At 54.2% G+C, this 22,798-nt stretch overlaps 1 protein-coding gene across 1 annotated transcript in view; it reads right to left on the bottom strand.

Moving 5' to 3' along the window:
* PLCG1 (phospholipase C gamma 1) overlaps window positions 1-22,798 on the bottom strand; it is a 29,401-nt gene that overhangs the window by 3,572 nt on the left and 3,031 nt on the right. Inside the window, exons 2-27 of the mRNA XM_026862342.1 lie at window positions 22,202-22,354; window positions 20,970-21,063; window positions 20,358-20,405; window positions 15,759-15,843; window positions 14,844-14,927; window positions 14,470-14,492; window positions 13,259-13,331; window positions 12,118-12,219; window positions 11,236-11,354; window positions 10,322-10,407; window positions 9,871-9,991; window positions 9,261-9,429; window positions 8,712-8,834; window positions 7,686-7,787; window positions 7,265-7,452; window positions 6,779-6,979; window positions 6,209-6,328; window positions 5,730-5,910; window positions 5,306-5,383; window positions 4,742-4,845; window positions 4,398-4,494; window positions 4,200-4,272; window positions 3,089-3,246; window positions 2,436-2,532; window positions 1,764-1,988; window positions 751-899 (exon numbers count right to left, since the gene is read on the bottom strand). Of these exons, the coding sequence (XP_026718143.1) occupies window positions 751-899; window positions 1,764-1,988; window positions 2,436-2,532; window positions 3,089-3,246; window positions 4,200-4,272; window positions 4,398-4,494; window positions 4,742-4,845; window positions 5,306-5,383; window positions 5,730-5,910; window positions 6,209-6,328; window positions 6,779-6,979; window positions 7,265-7,452; window positions 7,686-7,787; window positions 8,712-8,834; window positions 9,261-9,429; window positions 9,871-9,991; window positions 10,322-10,407; window positions 11,236-11,354; window positions 12,118-12,219; window positions 13,259-13,331; window positions 14,470-14,492; window positions 14,844-14,927; window positions 15,759-15,843; window positions 20,358-20,405; window positions 20,970-21,063; window positions 22,202-22,354 (3,053 nt within the window). The remainder of the gene's footprint in view (window positions 1-750; window positions 900-1,763; window positions 1,989-2,435; window positions 2,533-3,088; window positions 3,247-4,199; window positions 4,273-4,397; window positions 4,495-4,741; window positions 4,846-5,305; window positions 5,384-5,729; window positions 5,911-6,208; window positions 6,329-6,778; window positions 6,980-7,264; window positions 7,453-7,685; window positions 7,788-8,711; window positions 8,835-9,260; window positions 9,430-9,870; window positions 9,992-10,321; window positions 10,408-11,235; window positions 11,355-12,117; window positions 12,220-13,258; window positions 13,332-14,469; window positions 14,493-14,843; window positions 14,928-15,758; window positions 15,844-20,357; window positions 20,406-20,969; window positions 21,064-22,201; window positions 22,355-22,798) is intronic.

The raw sequence follows: 22,798 nt of genomic DNA on the forward strand, positions 1-22,798 counted from the left end.
CACCGGTCCAAACATGAGAGCAATCTGGTTTGGCACAGCCACGGCCTCCCCATCCCTCCAGCTTTGTCTGGTGAACTAACTATCCCTTACCCCTTCTGCTGTGCAGCTCCCTGAGCTGACACGGGAACAGTCCAGCCATCTTCCCACCATCCGGGAAGAAAAAGATTCAACGAGCACCTGCAGTCCATCCTCCAGTACCGCCCACCAGCAGCCTCCCCGCCCCCTGTCCTCTTATCACCAGCAGTATAACACAGAAATGGGCTGAATAGTCTGCTCCGACCTCGAGCATCTTTCTGAGCAGGAAGGGGACACAGCAAGGTCGTTAATGTTGAGCCCAGAGCAACTCAGTGGCAAGGAAGGGACAAGACACAGCTCGGTACCCGGTTGGGGGCCATCCTGTGCTCGGGCAGTCCCGGCCAAGCTCCGGGGATAGGGATGCCACCTCTGCGGCTCGTGGATGCCACCTGCCGGCACTGGGCCCTGGGAGGGAGGGGTCCGGGGGGGGGCACCCGGCGATGGTCCTGCTACTCCTCTCCCGGCACCCAGGGAGGTCGGTGGCGCTTCCCTCAGCAGCACCCATGGGTCTCCCCCTTCAGTGAGGGCTCTCCAAGGACAGCTCTTAAGCAGGGGCTGAGGGGTTTGCTGAGGAGCTGTTGCAGACAGAAGCCAGGAACCCAGAAAAATCATAATATCACCCCGAGCTCAGTGGAACCGCCTGAATCTGACCCCACGCTGGGATGAGGTACTGACCTCAATGGAGATGGAGAGCGGCTCAACCCCCCGCAGCGTGCTCTTGTCGAAGGGGTCGAAGATGTCATCCCGCATGTTGGTTGGCTGCAAGACGTACCCACACTGGCCGCTGGACATGAACAAGGCCTGGTTCATCTGCATGGGCTTGTCTGGAGAGCACAGGCAGGGGATGGAGGGAGGAGACCCTGTGCCCTTTCCACAAGCCAGATCACCCATGTTACTGGTGCCTTGTGCGAACCCTTTGCAAGGGGACATGGCCCATCCCCATAACTCGTGCACCATGGCCTCACTGCAGCCTCTGCATGTGCTGGGGCCATGGGGGGACTTTCTCATGCACGATCTGCTCAACTACCCAGTGCTCCATGGGTCACCCCCTTCTTTTCTTCCCTCTCCTTTCAGCTTTCTTTGTGCTGGCTCTGGCATTTGCCAAACCACCCTGTGAGACGCTTGAATTCACAAAAGGAGTGAAAAAGACAGCAGGAAAAAAGAGGCAGGTAGTTTTCTGGTGGATAGGTGAGCTGAACAGGCTCACAGAAGAGTTTGGCAAGGGCCAGGGAAGGGGGGAGACTGGACTGGAAGCTAGAAGCAGGAGTGGAAGCTGGAGAAAGGTGAGCAAAGCAGCGAGCTTGACTCAGGCCCTGCAACCAGCCCATGTCCCAGGGCTGGTGCTGCACCATCTCCTTTGGCACATCCCCTGCCCACCCTTCCTGCTGCCAGGGACCTTGGAGGAACTCCTGCTTCCTCTCCATTTCAGCTTGTTCTCATGGCACCCCACCCTCCTGGCTCAGCCCAGGTCAATCCAGCCCTCCAGATGACATCCCCCCTGCGGCAACAACCGGCCTGGACCTGCTGGGTGCTGAGTCCTGCTCCTTGCACCCAGCACAGAAGACTCTGGACCCTTTCCTGGACCTCCTGGTTGCCAGGATGGAGTTAACAGGGGTGCAGGCAGGTGACTGGGAGGAGGTGCAGGATACCCCAGCAGCCTGCCCACCTTCCCTGCCTGCTGCCCTCACCTGGGGTCTGGAAGTTGAGTGCTACCAGCTGGCTGCCGCAGATCCACATGGGCAAGGGGTCATAGTTGGAGGAATCGAGGCGCTGGCCCTTGGGGTAGATGCGGGAAAGTTGCAGGCGGTTGTACTGCAGGAACTTCTTGCCTTTGATCTTGTTGACATACTTTTCCGCCTTGGTCTCAGGGAAGGAGGACATATCTCGGTAGCAGGCCCTCTCTGTGCCAATCTCTGGGAGGAGACAGCACAGTGTAAGCCAGGAGCACACTCCCTTTCCAGACACTTCAACTGCCCTGGGCCCCTTCCTAACATCACCCTCTCCTCCCTTGGCTCAGCCACCATCAGGTAGTGCAGACCCTTGCAGGTGTTTGCTGGGTGCCCAGCACCAACGGCGGAAAGCATCAAAACTGCTCTCAGTGATCGGGCATGATGCTCCCCATCTCCACTCCCTCAGCAGCTGCTCTGGATGGTGACAGATCCCAGCCACAGATTGATGGGGAAGGGAACTTCCTCCCTCTGGACAAGGACATTTCCAGAGCTCCAAGGTAAACTGATTCAAACTTGCTTTGGACACCTGCCCTCTGCTGAGATCTAGCCAAAGCAGCACCTCAGGGCACACCGCAGGGTCTGTAACGCCACGGTGACTGCCTGCGGAGGCCACAACCGGCAGATGCTCACTCTCTTCATCAAAGGGCACAGGTCGGCAATAGACCACCAGCTCTGAAAGCTCCAGGGCAATCTTCTTCCTCCTCTCCATCATCTTCCCTTCGGAGAGCTGCCAAGAGAGGGAGAGATAGGTGTCAGGGCCAGGAGGGAGCAGTGGCATTGGATAACCCAGCTCACCACCTGTGGTCAATGATGGCAGCGCTGGGCTGGTGTGGCCGCTCCTGCCCACACCGTGGGAACCACTAGCAGGTCCGCTGGGTCTGCATGGGGGGGACACCACAAAAGCACCCGTGGGAAGGGTCCTTGGTGGGTCCTACCTCCTGCCTGGAGCACTGGTACCAGTGCAGGGCAGCTGTGGCCTTGTAGATGAGCCTTGCCACCCTCCATGGATGGAAATCTCCCACCTCCCAGGGCTGCAACACCCTCCTGAGAGACCTGTCTTCCCAGATGTCCAGTCTGAACCTCTCAAGCCACAATGCATGGCCACCACCCATTGCTATAGTGTCCAAGATGACTCTGGCTCTATCATCTGAGTAACTGCTCTGCCAGTTGTCACAGGCTGCCATCTCACCACCCCCACCCAGCCTGCACCCGCTCCTTGGCACCTGGACAATCCAGGCCTTGGCAAGGAGATGAGTCTCCTGCCAAGGGCTCTCCAGACTCACCCGTGCGTCAGCCGTCTGGGCTGCCTCCCGGATCTTCTTCACCCAGTCCTGCAAGTCCTCGTGTGTATCGGCTGCCACATCAAGGGACAAGCGCGACACCGAGGCCATGCTAATGGAGAAGACGAAGAGGCGGTTGTTCTTCCCCTCGGGGCGGATGGCTGCATGGGGAGAGGGAGCAGAGGGCAAGGTCACAGCAGATGCTGAGCCCGGTGTTTCACACCACAGAGAAGGAAGAGAGAGGACAGATATGAGGGAGTCTCGTGGCTGCCCCAGGACTCCTCAGCTGAAGAGAAGCTCCCATTTCAGGTCACTGGGAGGTGACAGATGGAGTAGGCTGCCCAGGGAGGTGGTGGGAGTCCCCATCCCTGGGTGTTTAAGGTCATTTGGATGAGGTGTTGGGGGATATGGTGTAGGGGAGAACTTTGTAGAGTAGGGCTGATGGTTGGACTCGATGATCCCAGGGGTCTTTTCCAACCTGAATGACTCTGTGATTCTGAGCCTAGGAAGTGACAGGTGAGGATGCAGAGTGTATCCTAAGGGGGCTGAGAATACCTCTTCTATTCCTGCATCTTCCTCCCATTCCTGCATCTTCTTTACTCTATGCCCTGAAGTGCCTAGGTGAGAGCAGCCACCTGGAGCACGAAGTCCTCTGGGCAGAGCGCTGCAGGCCGGACCCAGCTTGGCCAGGGCCCAGGAGCCCCAGAGCCTGTGGCAGCCTGGCAGGGAGGCTGGACCACATGTATGTGAGGGAGGACAAATCCTTGCAGAAAAGAAGGAGCCTACAAAATCAGTCTGAACTTCCTTGCCCATGGGGTGGCTGCTCCCTGAGATCAGGTTCAAGGCGTGCTGGAGCGGCTCCTGGGCACGACCCCGGGTACTCCTCAGCTGTACTCAGGCTGCAGGGACACACCTGAGCCCCAAACCCCAAGTCACCCTCTGTGCTCGGAGCAGCAGAGCGTGTCACTGCACGGCAAGCACACACTGTAGACATGCATTCACTTGCAGCAGACACAGAGGTGCCTAGAGACAGACAGAGACCAAAGCCCTTCGGCCAGAAGAGCTGCACATGGCTGTAACACCCGCCACTCCTCCATCCCTCCCTGGCACTCACCGATCTGGCAGGAGGGCACATCCAGGACGCCTCCGAGCAGGTCTCCCAGGGGGCTGTTCTCATCCAGCTGCTGCTGGGAACGAAGCACAGGCAGGATGGCGTTGGGCACGGTGCTGGGCAGTGTGGCTGGGCACTGGGGGCTGTGCACACGCGCCCCTCCCCACCACCCCTCCGTGTTCTGCTCAGGCACAGGCTCACCTCCCGCTCCGGCTCCAGGCTGCTGGGACCAGTAATCTCCTCTACGTAGTTGGAAGGGAACCACAGCTGCTTCTTGCCGCCATAGTCTCCTCTCCACCTGGAAGAGGGGGAAGGGGCAGCGTCACCACCCACTGCAAGATCCCAGAGCATCCTGACTGGGGGTCATGGGTGACAGGCAGCTCCTCCATCATCTGCTTTTAGGGTCTGTGAGGCTTTGGGGCTGTGGAGCTTGTGGGCAACCCCCAAACGGACCTAACCCTAGAAGGGACACACCTTTGTATGGGTGGTGACACCAAGGCTTGACTGTGTCCCTGAGGGAAAAAGGAGGCTCAGGACCAACTCACCAGCCTCCTTCCTGTTTCTCCACATTCTGGATGATGGCATTTTTGGTGAAGGTGAGCTCGTCCTCCCGCTGTGCCTTGTAGTCAAACAGGGCTTTGACTGCACACTGCAACAAGGAGGGGTCCCGTGAGGCCAGCAGCAGATGGTCACACAGACAACAAGCCCACAGGATGAGAGGTCACCTCCCACTGCAGACATGTTTGCTGGGGACTTTGTGAAGCACGTGGTGTGTAGGCAGCATCCAACCCTGCTGCCAGAGGCTGCCAGACCCTAGCAACCCTTTCAGAAGAAATCAAGGCTCCCACTTATGCCAAACTAGAGGTCACAAGTCTGGCATGCCCCACACAAGCACATTCCTTTGGGCTGGAGCCACTGATGGGTTTAGTTTGGACAGTTCAGAACAAAAGCCAGCCCAGCCTGGGAACCTACAGACTCAGCCTACAGCATGTCTTCCTACATAGTCTAGAAATGAGCGTGCAAAATAATACAACTCTTGAAAAACATAGAGACACTTGCTAAACACCCAGGTCCTTTGAGTTGTTTTGTGCTGAGGATTGAGATTGTACCTTGAAGGTGGGCATGGGGTTGGCTTCCACATAGAACCCGGGGTGGCGTCCCTCGTAAAGGGCTCCGTAGTCCGGCTCCTGTTGAAGCAAAGGGCCAGTGGTGACAACTGTGGCTCTGCAGAAGAACAGGTCCCCTACCATGGGAGAAGTAGGGAGAATGCCCCAGGGAAGGCACAAGACCAAAGATGATGCTGCACACAGCAAACAGATGCCCAAGCCCACACTCCCTGCTGACCTGGGTCAGAAGGGCAGCAATAAATCTCACTCAAACCAGTAAGTGCCTTCCAACAGGGCATGAAACCCCAAGAGGTGTGCACTGTGAGGCACAGAGGTGGCTCACACACCACCACTTCACGGCACCAGTTCAAAACGGACCTGTCCATCACCCTGTGGCTTAGCTCCTCCAGCAGCCGCCTACACTCACCGCTGTCCCTATCTTCTCCAGCGTCTCCTCATTGATGGGGTACCTCAGCTTCATCTTGCGGTACAGTGGGTGCTTTTCATAGTAGCTGATCAAGTCCACCAGGCTCTCGAACTCGGAGTTGCCGAGCAGCACGGTCTGGCCCTCCTGCTGCACTCGGCAGTGTTTGATCTTCCCTTCCGCCCTGGCAGGTGGAAAGACAGAGAGAAGCCACTTGGCACCTGGCAAGAGAGGGTCTCTGCCAAAATAAAGACACCCAAGCAAAAGGTACCCCCAGGCTGGCTGCTGAGCACAGCCATCTCCCATCAGGAGATGGAGGAAGAGCAGTGTCCTAAAGGCTCTCAGGGGGCTGGTAAAGTTTATCCAGGGCCATCCAGGAGCGAGGAGAGCTCTGGGAGGGCTCACATAAGGCTCACGGCCCCTCTCCTGCTCTCTCGCACACTGCAGCATCCCAGCCCACCACCCTGCTCCTGGGGACGCACCGGAAGGAGATGGCATAGGAGCTGGGCTCACTCCTCTTGCGCACCAGGAAGGCTCCGTCGCGTGGCACCCGCATCAGCATGTGCTCAGCTTGGGCCCGGGTGAGGTTGGCGTGGTACCACCTTTCAGGAAAGACACGTCACTGTGCACAGGTCTCTGTACATCCAGCTCATCCCACACCTCTGCCATGCTGCACGGATTCCCCGCCAGCCCACAAAAGGCTGCCTGAATCCTCAAAAGGAGGACAGGGAGAAGACATCATCATATATGTAACACTGCAACAGGGCTGTCTTCTTTCTGTGGGACAAGCAGGAACAGGGCCATCTGGTGACATGCGGCAGGGGCGAGGGCATCTCAACCAAGCCCAGTACCTCCTTTCTTTGCACTGAGCTTCCAAGACAACTAGCTCCATCAGTAACGAAGCTGGCCAGTATGGCTGCTGTGACAGAGAGCCCCATGGGGACTAAGTGGGGACTAGAGAGTCCCAGCAGGGCAGGAATGACTGCAGAGACCTGGGAGGTTTTCCCATGGGATCTCAGCTGCCCAGCAGACATGACCAAACACGCACTCACTCTTTGCTCTCATGGGCATTGGTCTGCGGCACCGGCTCAGTCAGCCTCATCTCAAACTCGTTGCACCTCAGCGGCACCTCCTGGTAGTGGGTGATGAGGTCGTAGAGGCTGTCGAACACCAGGTTGTCCGTCAGGAAGAACTTGGGGCTGCCAGCATCCTGCCGTGAGTGGATCCGGCAGTGCTGCACCTTCCCATTGCGCCTGTGGAAGAGGGAGGGGGTAAATCAGGGTCGTCTGGGGAGATTTTGCACTTGCCTCAGGCAGAGCTCCAGCCTGGACACAACACTCCTGCCCCACTGGAGACCCATCACACAAGGGTCCCAAGGGACTCGACCCTTCTGCACTGGGACAGTGAGTTGACACGATGCTGGGGCACAGAAAAAGAGAAACCACTGGGGAATGGGACCCCCCCACTGAAGACGGTGTCAAGAGGAAGACCACCCCAGGAGCAACAGCGAGCAGTGGGCTGGTGCCTGTAGCCCTCACCAGAAGGAGAGGGTGTAGTCTCCAACAAAGGTCTCGCTCTCTCTGACGAGGAAGGAGCCGTCGGGGGCCCCCGTCTCGATGCAGTACTCCGTCAGCAGCCGCTCCGCGATGTGCCGCCCGTCGCGGCCCGCTCCCAGCTTGCCGTGAAACCACTTCTCCGTGGAGTGAAGCTCAGTGCTGTTGCTCACCTGGCAGGGGGAAAACCCACCGTCTTGGGTTACTGAGGGCAGGCTTTAGATGCCGAAATCTGCTCTGCTCAGGGATCTTCCAACCAGGACCAGGGATTTTCTGAAGCAGCTCCCACCCTTCCCACCACAGGGTCTCCCCCTGAAGCCTGCTGGCAGTGGAGATGCTCAGCCCCTTGGACAGTCAAGTCCTTTCTCCAGGGGAAGATCTCCCTGTCATGCAAGGGAGCTCTCACCTCCTTTTGCTCTTCCTCATCCTCATTTCCTTGGTCACTGGTTGTCTCCCCAGAGTAATAGATCTTGCTGCTGGTCAGGACAAAATAATGTGGGTTCCACTCCTGCAAGGAAACGAACTCTGGGCAAAGAGACCCCCTGAGGAAGCACCAAGCTGGCCCACCACCCATCCGTGGCATCTTCCCTTCTTGATCAGCACAAGCAGTGAGGGGTGATCAGGTTTGTGAAGGACAGTCACTGACAACACTGACTTCAGTGGAGTCACAGAAGCTTTCAAGACATCTCCCAGATCTGAAGCATGGGTCTATCAGTAGTAAAAAACCAGCATGTGATAGGTCTTTAGATACAAAGTGACTGCAGATCACACTGCAAACACCCCAGCACGTACTAAAAGAAAATGACCAAATGAAAAGCAAATCAATGCAAAAAGAAAACACTCTGCATGGATTCAGCATGGGGTCTAGCAGAGATGAGGACATGGGAAATGGTTATGCAGCTTCACCATTGCACTTTTCTGTTTTCCAAAAACCTGTTTCATTCACATGTGACTGCCTGACAGATCCTCAGCAAAGCAAAGCAGCTGAAGAAGTGAACTGTGTATAAGTAAACGCACACAGTAACATGAATGCTCAGCGCTTTACAAAGCAGAATGCTCATTTAGGTGTGTTAAGTGTGTAGGCACTTGGTAGGAGGCAGGCAGGTCTAGAAATGCAGGCCATCACTAGAACTTACTGCAGCAACAGATAACAGGCTATACGGATTACACAAGAGCAGCTGCAGTGCATCAGCCCAGAGCTCCCTCTAGCTCAGCCTTCTGCCTCTAACAAGGGCCAACAGGAGACACCTAGGGAAGAGCACAGGAGAGAGCCAGCATAAAAACTCCTCCAGCCTTCAGAGACTCCTGAGGAACAGGATAGACCAACAGCCTCTTAGATCATTTGCACCACAGCCCTTCCTTCCAGCACCACACTGCCTCACGGAGTTACCATGTCGTTTATGGAGCCCAGAGAGGGGCCAGAAAGACATACGTGATTGATGGGGTCTTCCAGGTAGAGGATCCCGTTCTTGATGGAGTTGCTTATGTCATTCTCTGAATACATTACAGACATGGGTAGCTCCTCGTAAGCACTGCCCTCTGCCAGCTTCTTGTGCTGTGGGATGAGAGAGTGGGTCAGGCACCTCGAGGGGAGCAGGCACCCAAAAACCAGCATTGATTACTTGGTGAACAACCCCAAAACTCCAGGTCTGCTGCACTGGGTTCCTCTGAACTAAAAGGATTCAGGCAAGACCCATGCCACAGAGATCACCAAATGGCACTAAAGACCCACTCTTTCCTCCCAGAAGTTATTTCTGCAGCAGAAGCACCACCACTGCCCAGGCTCCCAAGGCAGCACACAGCTGCTAAGCTCATTTCCCAGCAGCTGCCCTCAAGCAAGAGAGCTCTTTGTCTCCACTTACATCTCATGCACTGTCAACCAACCCCTTCCAGAAGTAAGGGGCTCTCTTTGGACCCATGCCCTCACCCCATCTGCTCCCATTCTCTCTGCTTAGAAGCTTTACTGGGGAAGAGAGTTCACCTTGATGAGAATCTTCCTCTTGAGCTGGTTTGGAGAGGGAAGACCATCAGCAGAAATATCTACTGGTTTGGTCAAGAGCATGTCCCCAAAGACCTTCTTGAAATTCTGAGCCATGTTCCTCTGCTGAGCAATGCTGCAGTGGTCCTCAATGGACAGAATGACAGGGAAACTGGGAGAAGGAGAAGAGCCGTCAGAACCAGCACGGTGTCTAGATGGAACCAGCACCTTCTGAGCTCTGTTTCAAAACCTGGCCTCTGTGCCCTCAAAGAGCAGTTTGCATGAACAGTGATCTGTTCTGTTTTGAGCATTCAATGTACCCCCCTAGAGTGAGATGTCCCCAGTGCTGGTGGCAATGCACAGTCTGGAGAAGGACTGGCTTTAAACTTTGGGTTTACCCAAAGCCTTCCCTCCAGCAACTTCTGTTGGGGAGAAATCTCCTTTTGGCTGGGAGACACAATGACATGCTTTCTTCTCACTGACTCCCAGCTGTGTGGTCTTATGCGCATCTCTGGATAAAGGTGGGCTTCACTCTGCTACAGCCTTGGCTCTACCCACTCTCTGCCTTCCTGGCAGCTCTGCTAGCTGAAGTCCAGGTCCCTGCTGTACTCACTCGGAGGTGACAAAGGCATGTTCCTTGATAGTGACCAAGACGTCAGAGAACTTGATCTTTGTGGTTAAGGTATGTCCATGGTAGATGACCGGCATGCCATCGGGACCGTCCCAGCAATCCACTGAAAGAGACCCACAGGGGAAACTTAGCCCAAAGGCTGGAATATAGACAGGACAGGAAAACAGGATGGACTGAACTAAGCACTGCTGGGAACCACACTGGATGGCCAGGAAGGAGCGAGGTGAAAGTCAAGATCTTTCTGGAGGACCAAAAGCTCAGGCACATACCACCCAAATCTACAAAGCAAATGACCCCAGCCCTTTCAGCACATCATGGTGACAATGCTGCCACTGGCACGTCAACCTTCAGCCTCCCTTCCACGCAAAGCCTTCCCCAACCCCTGCAAGCTATCGTGACAACAGCGACAGAAGTGATGGCTCCGGGTACTCACACTCGATACAGCGGCATCCCATGCGCAAGCAGCGGGCGTACGCCTCCAGCGAGGACTCACTTGAGAACTGATCCCCCGTCAGGTACCTTTCATGTGAGAGAAGACATCAGCAAAGCAACACGTTCACCACGGGCGCAGATGTCAGCTGGGACATCACCTGCCTCTGGGATATGAGGAATGGTGAGAGTGACTTTTCCCCAGACCTGCCATCTTCCCTAGATGAGGGGCTCAACTCTGCCCCTATGGCAGAGGGCTGCAGGCACTACTCTGAGGTCCAGCCTTGCTGCTGGCTCTCAAGATAAGCCTCAAAGAGTGATATCAGCATTGGTGCCACAAAGAGTCCCCTATACCAGGCAGAAGCATCCCAAGAGCAGCATCAGACCAGCTCTTGCAGGCAGACAGGAGCTTGCTGCCTGCCCTGCAGGCTGCTCAGCTGGCTTAGGCTCTCAGACCTTTAAATCTGGGCTAAGGTGTTGCCACTGCATCCGATGAATGGGGAGCAGAGACAGAACCTATCTGTCTGCAAAGAAAGCAGTTCCTGCAAGATTCTTCTAGCAGCAGAGAAGACAAATGGCCAGTTTCAGTCTGACAGATTTTTATCACATCTGTCCTTAGAGGCTGTGGAAGATGATGTTGCTAATGGTAAGAAATCACCAAAGTGCCAGCCCGGGACCTGAAGGCACACTCTGTGCAGATGTGTGCTGCTGACAACATCTGAGCAAAACACGGATGGTTCAATGACGGAGGAAGGACTGGGGCACCAAGAGGAAGGTCTCTGATGTATTGACCCCAGTTTGGAAAAGCCTAACTGACCCACCACTGGGACTGGGCAAAATCAGGAGAATGCCACCCTGGCACAGGGGAAGAGTATGCTGGGAGTGGCTGGGTGGAGAGAGCCACCCCTCAGTCCTTACGTGTTGTGTGAGGAGGAGATCCAGTAATGGGAGAGGGGGTTGTTCATGTTCTCCAGACACACCATGTCCAGTTGCGAATTCCAGATGCTGTTCTCTTTGGAAAACAGGAAGGTGAGAAACTGCTCAGGAAGAAACAGAAGCGTGTTAATGATGCAGAGGAGCCAGGTGCTGTGGTTTAGCTTCACACACATCTTGTCCTCCACGTCAGCAGCTACCAAGCAGATAGCTATTTTCTAAGCTCAGCACAGGCTGACCAGATACAACCAATACAGCACACAAGCTACCTGACCCAGCATGCTTGAGTGACCACAGCTTAGGCATTGCCACCTATCCTCTGAGCTGTGCCAGATATCTGTGTACAAATCCTCTGACCCAGCTGGAGACAAATTAATTGCTCTGTATTTTATTTTGCAGCTCACACAGCAGGCAGTAGCTCACTAAGGTCATGTGGATCAAGGGACCTTTGCATGGGAGTCAGTCCAGAGTGCCAGTGATATGGACATGTCCAGTTGTTTTTATTCCTTTGTTTTCAGCTCTTGCTTTGAAAAGATCCTTACATGCCCCAAAGGGGCATTAAGCCAAATGCAGCCCTTTCCTCCTCCAAATGAACTGCCTGATGAGCACTCCCAGCTGCACACATTCAGCACAAGATGACAGCCCAGAAGTCATCCCCTTCACCATCCAGCTCTTGTGCAAGATGGTGACCCACCACATGTTCATCTCGTATCGCAATGCAGCTACAGGAGCTGTGATCCTTCAAGCACCGCCACCCCGCAGTGAAGACACAGACGGAAGAGCTGTCACACACAGCACACATCGCACTGGGGATGTCACACCCTACTCCACCCCGCTCCATACATGCTGGCATTCAAGGTGTCTTACTTCATCCAGGGAGAAATAAGGCTCATCAATCTCCCTCAAAGGGTCTCTCAGAAAGTTGAACATGAATTCCTGTACCTGAAGGGTATCTGCAGCCCAGAGCTCCTGCAAACCCCAAGACAGACATAAAAGAAAGAATCCATTTCAGAAAGTATTATCCAAAAGCACGTGCAGCTCATCCAGCTAGAAGCTTTAACCATTAAGGAGGCAGTTTTCAATGCGAGACCGTCTCTGCCAGGAATTCAACTGTCAGCACAAACGCTGGATAGCATGCAACTGCAGAAATCTGTCCTGTTTCTAAGTGGTCTTAATTTTTCTAGCGCCATGCATTTTTCTCTCTGATAGCTCCTTTGCACACATCTGCCATCCCTCCTCCTTCGGCAGCAGAAGCCAACTCAGCTTCCTTTTGCTTCTCTCCCTGGGTGTCTTTCATTAGGCCATCAAAACGTCTGCGTCTCTTCACTGATTAACTCTCCACTTGCTGCAGACCACGGGCAGGGAGGCAGCAGTGGGAGATGGGAAGGACAGTGCAAAGCAGGAGGCCCCAGGCTCCTGTGCAAGACATGGCAGTGCTTTCGTAAGTCACCCCCGTCCTCTTGGAGAAGGAGCCCAGCAATGAGACAGGAGCCCAACAAGAGTCAAAATGAAGTGTCTGCACAGCCCACAAACACGCTGCTTGAGCCTGTGTGCATGTCCAAGAGTGCATGCTGTGCTTGCTGAACAACCTAAGATTGCTTTTAAATGGAAGGGTCAGCAATCAAATTCATCAGCTGCTCCCCAGAACCTGCTGAGCCCTCCTGAGGCCCCTCCTGCCAACCTTCAGTACCAGCTGAGGTCATAGGGACTGGGTAAATCTCCACGGACCAGTTCCTCCCTCCTGGGAGCTCCACTCCTCTCAGGTCTTCCCTTCTTGGCCCCTTTTCTGACCAGGTGCCTGGCTGAGGCCAGCTTTACCCTCACCAGCACTTCCCCTGCATCATCTCCTGCTCCGGGAAGGATGCGCTCAGGCTGAGGCTGTGGCAGGCAGAGCATCCCAAGATCAAATCATCCCACCTCCACGGCAAGGCTCCCCTTGGAGTACCAGATCCCTACTGACACTGGTGCCTTCCCCCTTGTCCCTCCCCTGTGCCTGTGTTGAGCTCACCCTCTGGTACTCCAGCAAGAACTTCTGCAACTCTAGCAGTGACACCCTGAAGTGCTCAGACCTTTCTCCACCCCTGAAAAGCAGAGAGAGAGAAGCTTCAGTCGCTCATGCAGCACATCACAACCAACTGTTACAGCATCATGGGAGATACCATCTGCAACCACCACAGCACATGCAAGTAAGATGTGCCCTGAGCAAACAGCACTGCAAGAACAGAGACCCAAGGAGGACATAACAGTAAACACACAGTAGCTGAGATTGTAAGTCCACATCTCGGAGCCAGGGATTGCTCCAGGAGCAGTCAGGATGCACACCGCCAAGGGTACAATGTGGAACTCTGACATAGGGCAGCAAAAATCATCAGAGGGAGTGATTTGTAAAAAAATAGAGAGGCTGGCTTGTACAATAGTGAAGAGAACTAAATAGGTGCAGGGCAGTCAAGGGGTGATTGTAGACAGGACAGAGCTACAGGTGTCCAGAGGACATGGACTGAAGGAGGCAGAGCAAGAAATGAAGGAAGGAATCATTTGTAGGTGATTATCTCAAAAGACTTGTCCATGAACAAACCAAGACACAATGGACAGCCAAGGGCCCTGCCGGGGACTAACACCAAAAAACCCAGAAATGGACTGGGCAGTGCTGGCTGCCCTGGGCAGAGGGATGAACCAGATGGCCTGCTGAGGTCCCTGCCAACTCTCTTTTCTATGGTTATAAGAAAAAAAGAGAGGAATCCATGGGTAATTACCTGGATGAGTTAACAAGTCTTCCACTCTTTAGCTTCCCTGTCTAAATTCAAGCTCTTTTACCATGGCCGAGGTGCACACAGGGCAGGGAAGGGCACGGTTGGCAACAGCACCACAGGCACTGCCTGCACAGTCCCTGGCATTGTGGCCAACCAGCACCAACCATGAGGACAAGCTCTGGGAGATGGCTCAAGGTCTGATTACTTCACATAAACCAGCGGACCATTTTTGGAGGTGGCTGACCTGAGGTGGATCTCAGTGGGATGACTGGCAGGAAAAGAGCCCTTACTGAGCTGAGCTGAAGCATCTAACAGCAAAGATGCTTATTCAGAGTGCAAAACCACAAGCAGTGTGGTGGCAAGAGGTACACAGCATGCTTCATCCCCAACATGCTGCTGCAGGCACCAAAGCGTGTTATGGAACAAAACAAAACAGCCCCTTCCCCAGAAAATACAGAGAATTATCCACCTTTCTAGGAACGGGACATCCATCTGCAAAAGAAGAAGCAGAAGCATTAGGTTTCCACTCAATCCCACCAACGTATGTGAAAGCACAAACTGATGAAGAAGGTAACGGGGACAGCAAACCAGCACTGTGCAGCTCGGCTTTCCTTTACAGCCATTGCTCTGCCACCGCCTCCCCCGTCCCCAGCAGCTCAAGCAGCTCTGTGCTAGCCAGCCTAAAGCAGTAACTTCTTTACTCCCCGTCATCCCTGGCCAGAGGTAGGAGATAAGAGCTATTAGCTGAAGGCAGCAGGGTTACAAAGGCAATTAAGAGGAAATGGCCAGTAACAAATGTGGTGTCTCCCTTCCCTTCCCAGCCCTGGAGAGTTCAGCTCTTACCATTTTCTGGGCACTGAACATCAGGCTGCGGTAGAGCTGTGCAAACTGCCCATACGTGATATCTCCATTCCTCTGCTCCACGTCCTGTGGCAAAAAAAACCCCAGAGATTTTAGAGGGGCCACAGGCAACTCTGCACGGCCTGAGGAGTGTCTCCTCCCACCAGGATTCTTGGGGGAAAAGGAGGGAAAAGCCAAAACTTGGCCAGACTTTGTCTCCTACCTTTGCCCATCTCTGCTAGTGCCAGTGGGGCCTGGTAGTGCCCAGGACACAGGCACATCCTCAACCAAGTCACACAATTCCCAAGCTCACTCACATAAAGGCATCACAGCACCAGTAAAAGCGTTACCGCTTACTTGAATAGTTACAAAAGGATCATTTTGACATTTTGTTTGCAGAGAGCACCTCAAGTGCCTGGGAACTGTAAGACCCAAAGCGTACGCTCTCCTCTGGCCTTGGAGTTCAGTGCTGGTGGAAGTGGCTGCTCGTGCCGAGACGACCCTTGGTCCCTGGGTCTGCAGCGATGCCGGCAGAGCCGGCCGCCTCTCACTCGGTGGCAGTGGGTTGCAGGTCCCGGGATGCAGGACCCGCTGACCTCGCTGCCTGCCCTCCTGCACTCCACCCCACCAGAGCAGAGCCCACGATGGAGCCAGGAGCAATGCGGGGAGCGGCGGAGGCAGGGTGGGGCGAAGAGAGGGTGCTGGCCACAAATGGGCCAGGGTGCGGCACCCAGTGGGAGCTGGCACCTCTTCAGTCGCCACCGTGGGTGGGGGCCCTCCCGGGAAAGGCTGGGAGCCTCTGCAATATGCAAACGCGCTGTGGGAGTTTAACCACTGCTGGGTTTTGCTCAAAGGCAGGAAACAGGCTGCTGAGGGTCCCCGGCACGAACAAGGAGAGCAGAGGGGCCACACACTCACCGTGAGTCTCTCCCGCAAGAACCTCATGTTGGGGACTCGGTAGTTGACCTGAGAGAGCATGTTCTTGAGATCCTTGGCAGAGATCCTGGCTCGGCAGGGGAAAGAGGTAAAACAAGTTCAGGAGGTCTGGGATGGAGGGGTCTCATTCTGGGACCAGGGCACCACATGCACAGAGTGGCTGTGCCTGAAAAGGATCAGCTGTGACATACAAGGATGGATGCACAGCCCCTGGGGCTGGGACCAAAAGCAGAACAGAAGAACATTTTCCACCCTAATGAACTCTGCATCTATGCTGCAGGTGGGGAGCAGAGAGAGGTACTTGCATCCCAGTGGGAACTACAAGCACCTCTCCTGCAAGCTCCTAACAGGGCAAGGGCAAGGTCCAGCACCCTCAGCCCACTCGAGCTGATGCACAATGGACACACAGCACCTACTGCTTTATGGGAACGACCAGGGAGAAGCATTTTTCAAGTATCCGTGCCCTAACATGGATGCTGGGTGACCAAGTCCCTTCCAAACCCATTCCCTGACCTGGGGAGGGAGCTGGAGAAGGGCAAGCTTTGCAAGTGGTTTGGACCTGGCTGATTTTATCCTAAAGAGAGGAAAAAAAGCCATTTTCAGTGTTTAGCCACAGGCACAGCGCTGCTCTGTCGTGCCCAACTGCGCTCCCCCAGCCACTGCCACACACACTGCTGGCACGGGGCAGCCAGCACGGCTGCCCTCCCCCCAAGGCCCTTCACACCAAACATGCTGGTTCCAGGAGGGCTCCGGTGCCAACCCCGAGTGGGATTCCACGCCCAGATGGGCAGAGACAGGCAGCAAAGAGCCCTGGTCTGCCCCTGCCTGCTCACGCGTTGTTCCCCCATGGGGCAGCAGCAGCCTTGCAGTGAGAAAAAACGTGGATGTCTCCCATCTGCAGGATTTAAGAAGCCAAGAGATCTGTGTGCAATCATTTCCTGGCAGCTCCTGCCTTAAAAGCAAGTCCTCTGAGTCCACCCCAGCAATCGCAAATGCTGCTTTTGCCTCCCGCTGAGCAAGTGGGAGCTCAGGACCCTACAGGATGCTCCCCCGCCCCACAAAGCATAGGGTAGGTCTGACCCTGGGAACGCCCATGGCTTTGGGGCGCAAATATGAATATGCCAGGGAAGATGTCCTGTGCAGGGGTCACGCTGTCATCTGCAGCAATGTGGAGAGGCAGTGTGAACCATGTCTCTTTTATACTTTGCGCTGGAAACAGGGTGATCTCAAATGTCACAGAAAAGAGGAGAGATGGAGGGAGCCCCAAGGAGAGGGAGAAACCGGCTTGTGTCAGGCGCTGCAGAGATGAGGGCTGCCGCAGCCGGTGGGACACAGAGAGCCCTTGTTTCTGGGCTCAGAGCCACGGGGGACTGGGATGCACGCACAGCCAGAGCAGGACCTGGCCTGGCTCCCGTGCCGTGCCCAAAGCCAGCACCCGGCCAGCCTAGGACTGTGCAGGCAGCATCCTGCCACTTGCTGGCAGGACAGGAAAAAAAACCTGAAAACTGACAAATGGCACCAGCCCCTCCCAGCTGTATGAGCTACAGAGCCAGCACCACACTCTCGGCAGGAGAAACAGCTTTGGTATCTCCCCCCTGCACCTCCACCTTCTCTAACCACAGAATTTACCCCTGGAGCTCAGGGGGAGTGTTTTGGGGAGGGGAGCCTGCTCTTTCCCTCTGCAATGCACCCAGCATCCATGGCCACATGCAGGGTGCTGTGCAACCCCCAGGGCAGGAGTGTCCCAGTACGGGGTCCTTGGGTGACAGGGAAATGGGGTGATGCGGAGGGGGAGCAAGCCAAGAGCACAGTGGTGACCCTGAGAGATGTCCTCATGCATCATGGGCCACAGCAGGCAGCAGCTCTTGTGGGACCCCCAACAGGACACCCAGAGTCCCCAGGGCAACCCAGCAGCAACACCGCCTTGGTGAGAGGCTGAGACTGCAAAGAAGCTCTTGGAAAAAGAGCAGAAGGGGCTGAGCAGCAGGACCAGCAGTAGGCATTGGGCTGGAGACCTGCTGGAACCAGCGCCTGGCTCTGGTGATGCTGGACTGTTTCACAGGGATGTGCTGAACCACAGCACCGCTCCTCAAATGCGGCAGCACCAGGAGAGGTGAGAGCAAACCCTGTAAAAGCTGTGACTAGCATTTCCCTCTCTGCTTCGGTAGGAGGATGGGGTAATGAAAGGATTTTATTTACTGTGTGTTATTAAAGTGTTGGAGAGCTTGGATAAACAGCTTGGTACTATTTTGAGACTAGAAAGTAAAAACCAAATAAACAAACTAATTTCTTATACGGAAGTTTTTTAAGGGCTTATGACAAAGAGGCCAAAGGAGAGATCTGGCCCTCTCACAGGGGATCAAAACGTTCCCCAGTGCTGTAACTCTGCTCCCAGCCACAGGCAGCTCTCCTAGCCAGAGGTGAAACAGTCTCCTCTGCAGCAGTTAGGAAAAAAACCCCAGCATCCCGTTATCCTCCTCTTTCCACCTAACCTCCCTTGGAAAAACAAATACCCAAAGGTCCAGCAGCCAGTGAAAACAGCCAACATCTGCCGGCGTGCTGGAAGGTATGCACAGGCACCCAGCCGGGAGACGGCGGAAAGGAAAGGGCTCCAGCACAGGAGGCTGGGGTGCAGAGCGAGCACGGGGTACACGAACAGGGAATGATTTCTTCAGCTGCCAAAAAACTGCTCGTTCTGGAAAGAACCAAAGATGGTTTGCAAAAGAAGTGGTTTTAAAAAAAAACACAATGCACTGTTCCCTTTTCAAACCCTTTTCCAGGCTGAAAAGCAAACACAAAGAGCCCAGCAACACCAAAGTTAATGCTAACAACACCTCATAAAGGCAAAGATTTCATCCAAGAGACGTATATGCCCCATAACTGCTGTCTACTTTGAGGAAAACAAATGCTTGTAAAATGGGGCAACCCAAAATCTTTTCACATTCCCCCTCTACTTCCATTTTGCTCCTTTCGCTACCTGGGCTGGAGCAGCAGCTCTTCCAGTGAAGCAGTTTGCACTGAACTCCCTTCCCTGGATTGACAGGGAAGGAACATACTGCATTTTGCTGGCTTAATTCTAAATGCTATCAGGAAAGAACCTGAAATGACAAACAACAGGAGAGATATAACAGGCTGGCTTTCAGCTCTGCTGAACATACCTTGGGCAGACAAATCTATATATTCAATCTCTTTTGTCCTGTTGGGATGTCATTTCATCAGTTTTACTGTACAAGCAGATGAGAAAAAGGACCACCTTTATCCATTTCTGCTGTATTCATGCTCCAAACCCCCCACACAGCCACCCCTGCACCTGCCTCAGTGCTCTCCACTGCCCAATGAGGAAATATTACTCCCAGACACCACTGAAAACCAGTACACTGTGTATAAACCCCAAGCTTGGATTTGAAAGGTGCATGGCATACGCAGAGCAGCTGCAACAGATTAAAGGCACCTCTCCTTCCCTTTCTGCCTCTGTGAGGGTTTATCCTTCCTCTGCAAAAATCCCTGTGCACGCAACGGCGCTCTCACCATGCCACAATATAAATCATTGCAAAGGCAAAAATGTCCAATGCACGGGATTTCCCCCAAGGAACACACTCCTGCTCCCCTCTGAGATGCAGACAGGTTGAATTTAACCCCTGGCTGCCTGACAGCGGGTCGTCTGCCTGTCCTGGCTGGCACGGGCCACACGCTGCGGCTAGGGGGGAGGGACACAGCAGTGGGGACTGAAGTGGGATGAGAGGACCCACTCGCTTCTCCTGATGAGTACGGAGTCATGGTTTTCAGCTGCCGATCCACAGGCCTGACCTGTCTGACTGTGGTCACCCACAGCTCCCCAGCAACATGCTTCTGGCACAGCCAGCTTTATTATGGGGTGAATTTCTTGGCAGGAGCTTGCTGCAGGGATGAGAAGGACTCCAGGGCTCAGCATGAAGCATGGAAATCGGTAGCAGTGTGAGATCAATGGTGTTGGCAGGGACCAAGCGGAGGGTGCTCTGGAGCCCACAGGTCTGCTCGGTGCTCTGCAGTGAGCCCTGCCAGGACACCCGGGCACACAAAGGGGGCAGGTGGGGTCTGGGTGCTCCACTGCAGCCGGGAGGCACGAGCCGATGTGTGAGCGATGTCCCAGCACTGCCCTCTCCAGAGCAGGACTGAAGGAATCCCCCTACCCCAGGGGAGCACAGTAACGTGGAAATCAGTGCAGAAAGATTACACAACCAAGTTCAGCCCTGATGGGGTGGCCACAGCCATTTATTGGCTCTTTGGTGTCTGCCTCCTCAGGTGATGCCAGCTGGAGATGGTGGTGTTTCACAGCTATGGGCTCTCAAGGCTCTAAACAGCTGGATAATCGGTCAAGGAAACAAGACAATTTTTTGAAGCTTCTTTAATTCGGTGAAGATCAGTCAGGGAAGTATTGGGACTTGAATTAAGGTTCATTGTAAATGAAAATTAAAAACCTAAAGAACCCAACAAAAAATCTAAAGCAAAGGCTGGGGTTTCAAGTCAAAGGTAAACATTTCCATCTCAAAGCCTTCTATGAGTGTGCATGCCTGTGCAAGTGAGGGTTTTCTCTCATCCTACCTGTCTTCCCGGTTGCGATCCAGTGAGTAGAACTGCTTCCGGAGCCACCTAAATGCAAAGGCACAAAAACACACACACTTAGCCCCAGCTCCTCAAGAACAAGCCCCTTTGGTTTGCTGCTGTCTCTGGAAGATGCTCAATGTCATGCCGTCCACTCCCACAGCCCTCCTGCCCACCAGAGAACTTGGCTCTGCTCTCCTTCCAGAGGCAACCTGCCCTATTTTCATGCAGGCAACCTGCCCCCCCTTTAAAACTGTCTCTGCCTGAAAGTGACTCCACAGATAAGACAAAAAACAAAGGTATGCTCTTCTACATGCCCCTACACTGAATTGCTACGGATAATACAGGCTGGGCACACATAAAAACATCTGTTTCATGGTAAAGCTCCTTTTCCCTGCAAGCATGTAAGATCAAACTCTGACCACAGACGATGTAGCACAGTGGGTCAAGGGGATGAAGCCTCTCAAGTGCAGAGGCAGGAGTGCCAGGTCAGCACAGCTCAGAGGGAATGAGATGTTGTCACTGTGCTCACCTTTTTCTGTCAAAAAAGGACAGAAGAGGGGGGAAAAAATAAAAAAGAAAACAAGTGCAGGACAAGGACAAGTTCCTCACCTTTCAATCTGCAGGGGGGTGGCAGCCCTTAGAGTGTCTGTCACCAGCCAGTTCAGCCCCTTGATCCACATATTGACCTCATCCTCGGAAGTGGCTGTGGAAAGGGCACAGGAGAAATAGGAGGAAGGGATGTAGAGGCTGATCACCACCCCAAACCTCTTGGGACTACCCCCAGCATCTTACATCCCCTGTTCTTTCCTTCACCCCCTTTCTGATAACAGCCCTCTCCTGTGCAGATGCTCTGGCCAGCTCCTCTCCCTGCCAGGCTCCTGCTCCCCTCCCGTGCGATGGCCTCGGCTGGCTGGATCCCTTTCCCCTGCATTTCACTCCCCCTTCAGTTCCCAAGAGCTGGGGGCTATCTTTGTCCCCAAGCAGTAATGCTCTGGCTGGCCTGGGTGACAGGCCAGCACCTTCTTGGGAACGTGTGCCACTCCTCCATAACCTCCCTGCCAGCAGCTCCATCCTTCCCAAGGGCAGAAGTGCTGTCCCTGTCCCCGTGTCCCGCAGCACTAGCCAGAAGGCAGGTTTGCCATGGACATTAAGGAGACAGCATGACTGCCTGCCTCCATCAGTGCTCATCTACGTGGGTTTAACGAGACACAAGACTGAGTACTGTTTCCAGAAAAAGATATCATCCATCAGCTGAACTGCAGCCAGTGATTATGGCCCTGTCCTCTGTCTGAACAGGAGGAGACTCAACAGCATAACACACACCCCCCTTTCAATAGCAAATCATAAGGTTGGGTGCTTCAAGTCCAGCTTAAGTCAACAGACAATGAGTTGAGGAAAGCTGAGACTACACCTCAGAGTCACTGAGGCTTTGTGAATTACCGTTTGCCACTGGCAGCGTTTTCTCAGAATTGCGAAGTAGGAGTGAGTGAGATTTTACCACTTCATGCATGGGGCCAGTTACCACAATGCAGCTGATGAATGCCAACATGCCAAGCTGAGATAAAACACTTGATTTCGAGCACACATTTGAACTACGGACTTCAGTTCACCCAACTTTTGGGTTTACTGGGCAAATTAACTGACTTAACTAGGGGTTGAATGTCTACCCTCCAGGGAACTGGTGTCACCTTCTTCCAAACACACTTCCTCAGTGTGGTGAAAAAAGCACCTGCCCAGGGACATGTTCCAGCTCACTCATGGAAGGTTGCATCAGAAGTTTGGGTCCTGCACAGTCCCGCACAACCCTGCCCTGGCCAGCCCTGGGGCCATGAGTGCTTTACCTTGCAAGCTGAGGGTCTTCAGCCGGAATTCTGTGCCATACAGGACAACGAAACAGTGAGAGTGGTCCGGTCGGAAACATGGATCCTCCTGGTACCGGTCAAAATCACGTGAGTTTTTTCCTGGACGAATCTCTTTGATTTCACGAATATCCACTAATAGAAAGGGAAAACAAAAGGGGAGTTCAGTAAATAGCTTGAAATTCCCATGAAGATGGAGAAGGAAGGGCATGGATAAAGCCGTTTCAGTCATCTGAAGAGCTGGATGACCACCCATTACATGTTGGCAGACCCAGGCGGCCTATGGCACTGCGGTATGAGGCTCTGAAAGTAAACTGTGTTTTCCTAGATAGGCTGGCAAGACAGGATGAGACGACTGCCCTGGCCTAGGCAGAGAGCTGCCAGACATCCAAGGACAGTGGACCAGTGCTGGGGATGGTGCCTTGTAGAGGGACTCACTGCATTCAAGAAGCAAGTGACCACAGCAGCCTCCCAGTCCCCTCCTGCCACCGCTAAAGGCACGGGCTGAAGAGGCACCATAGCTCTAGCACAGCACCGCCAGTCTGGTCCTCAGCACAGCCACAGGGGCCCGGGTCCTCC

This window comes from Athene cunicularia (genome assembly GCF_003259725.1).
Source record: "Athene cunicularia isolate RWA chromosome 20 unlocalized genomic scaffold, athCun1 chr20_part1, whole genome shotgun sequence".
Classification (NCBI taxonomy): Eukaryota; Metazoa; Chordata; class Aves; order Strigiformes; family Strigidae; genus Athene; species Athene cunicularia.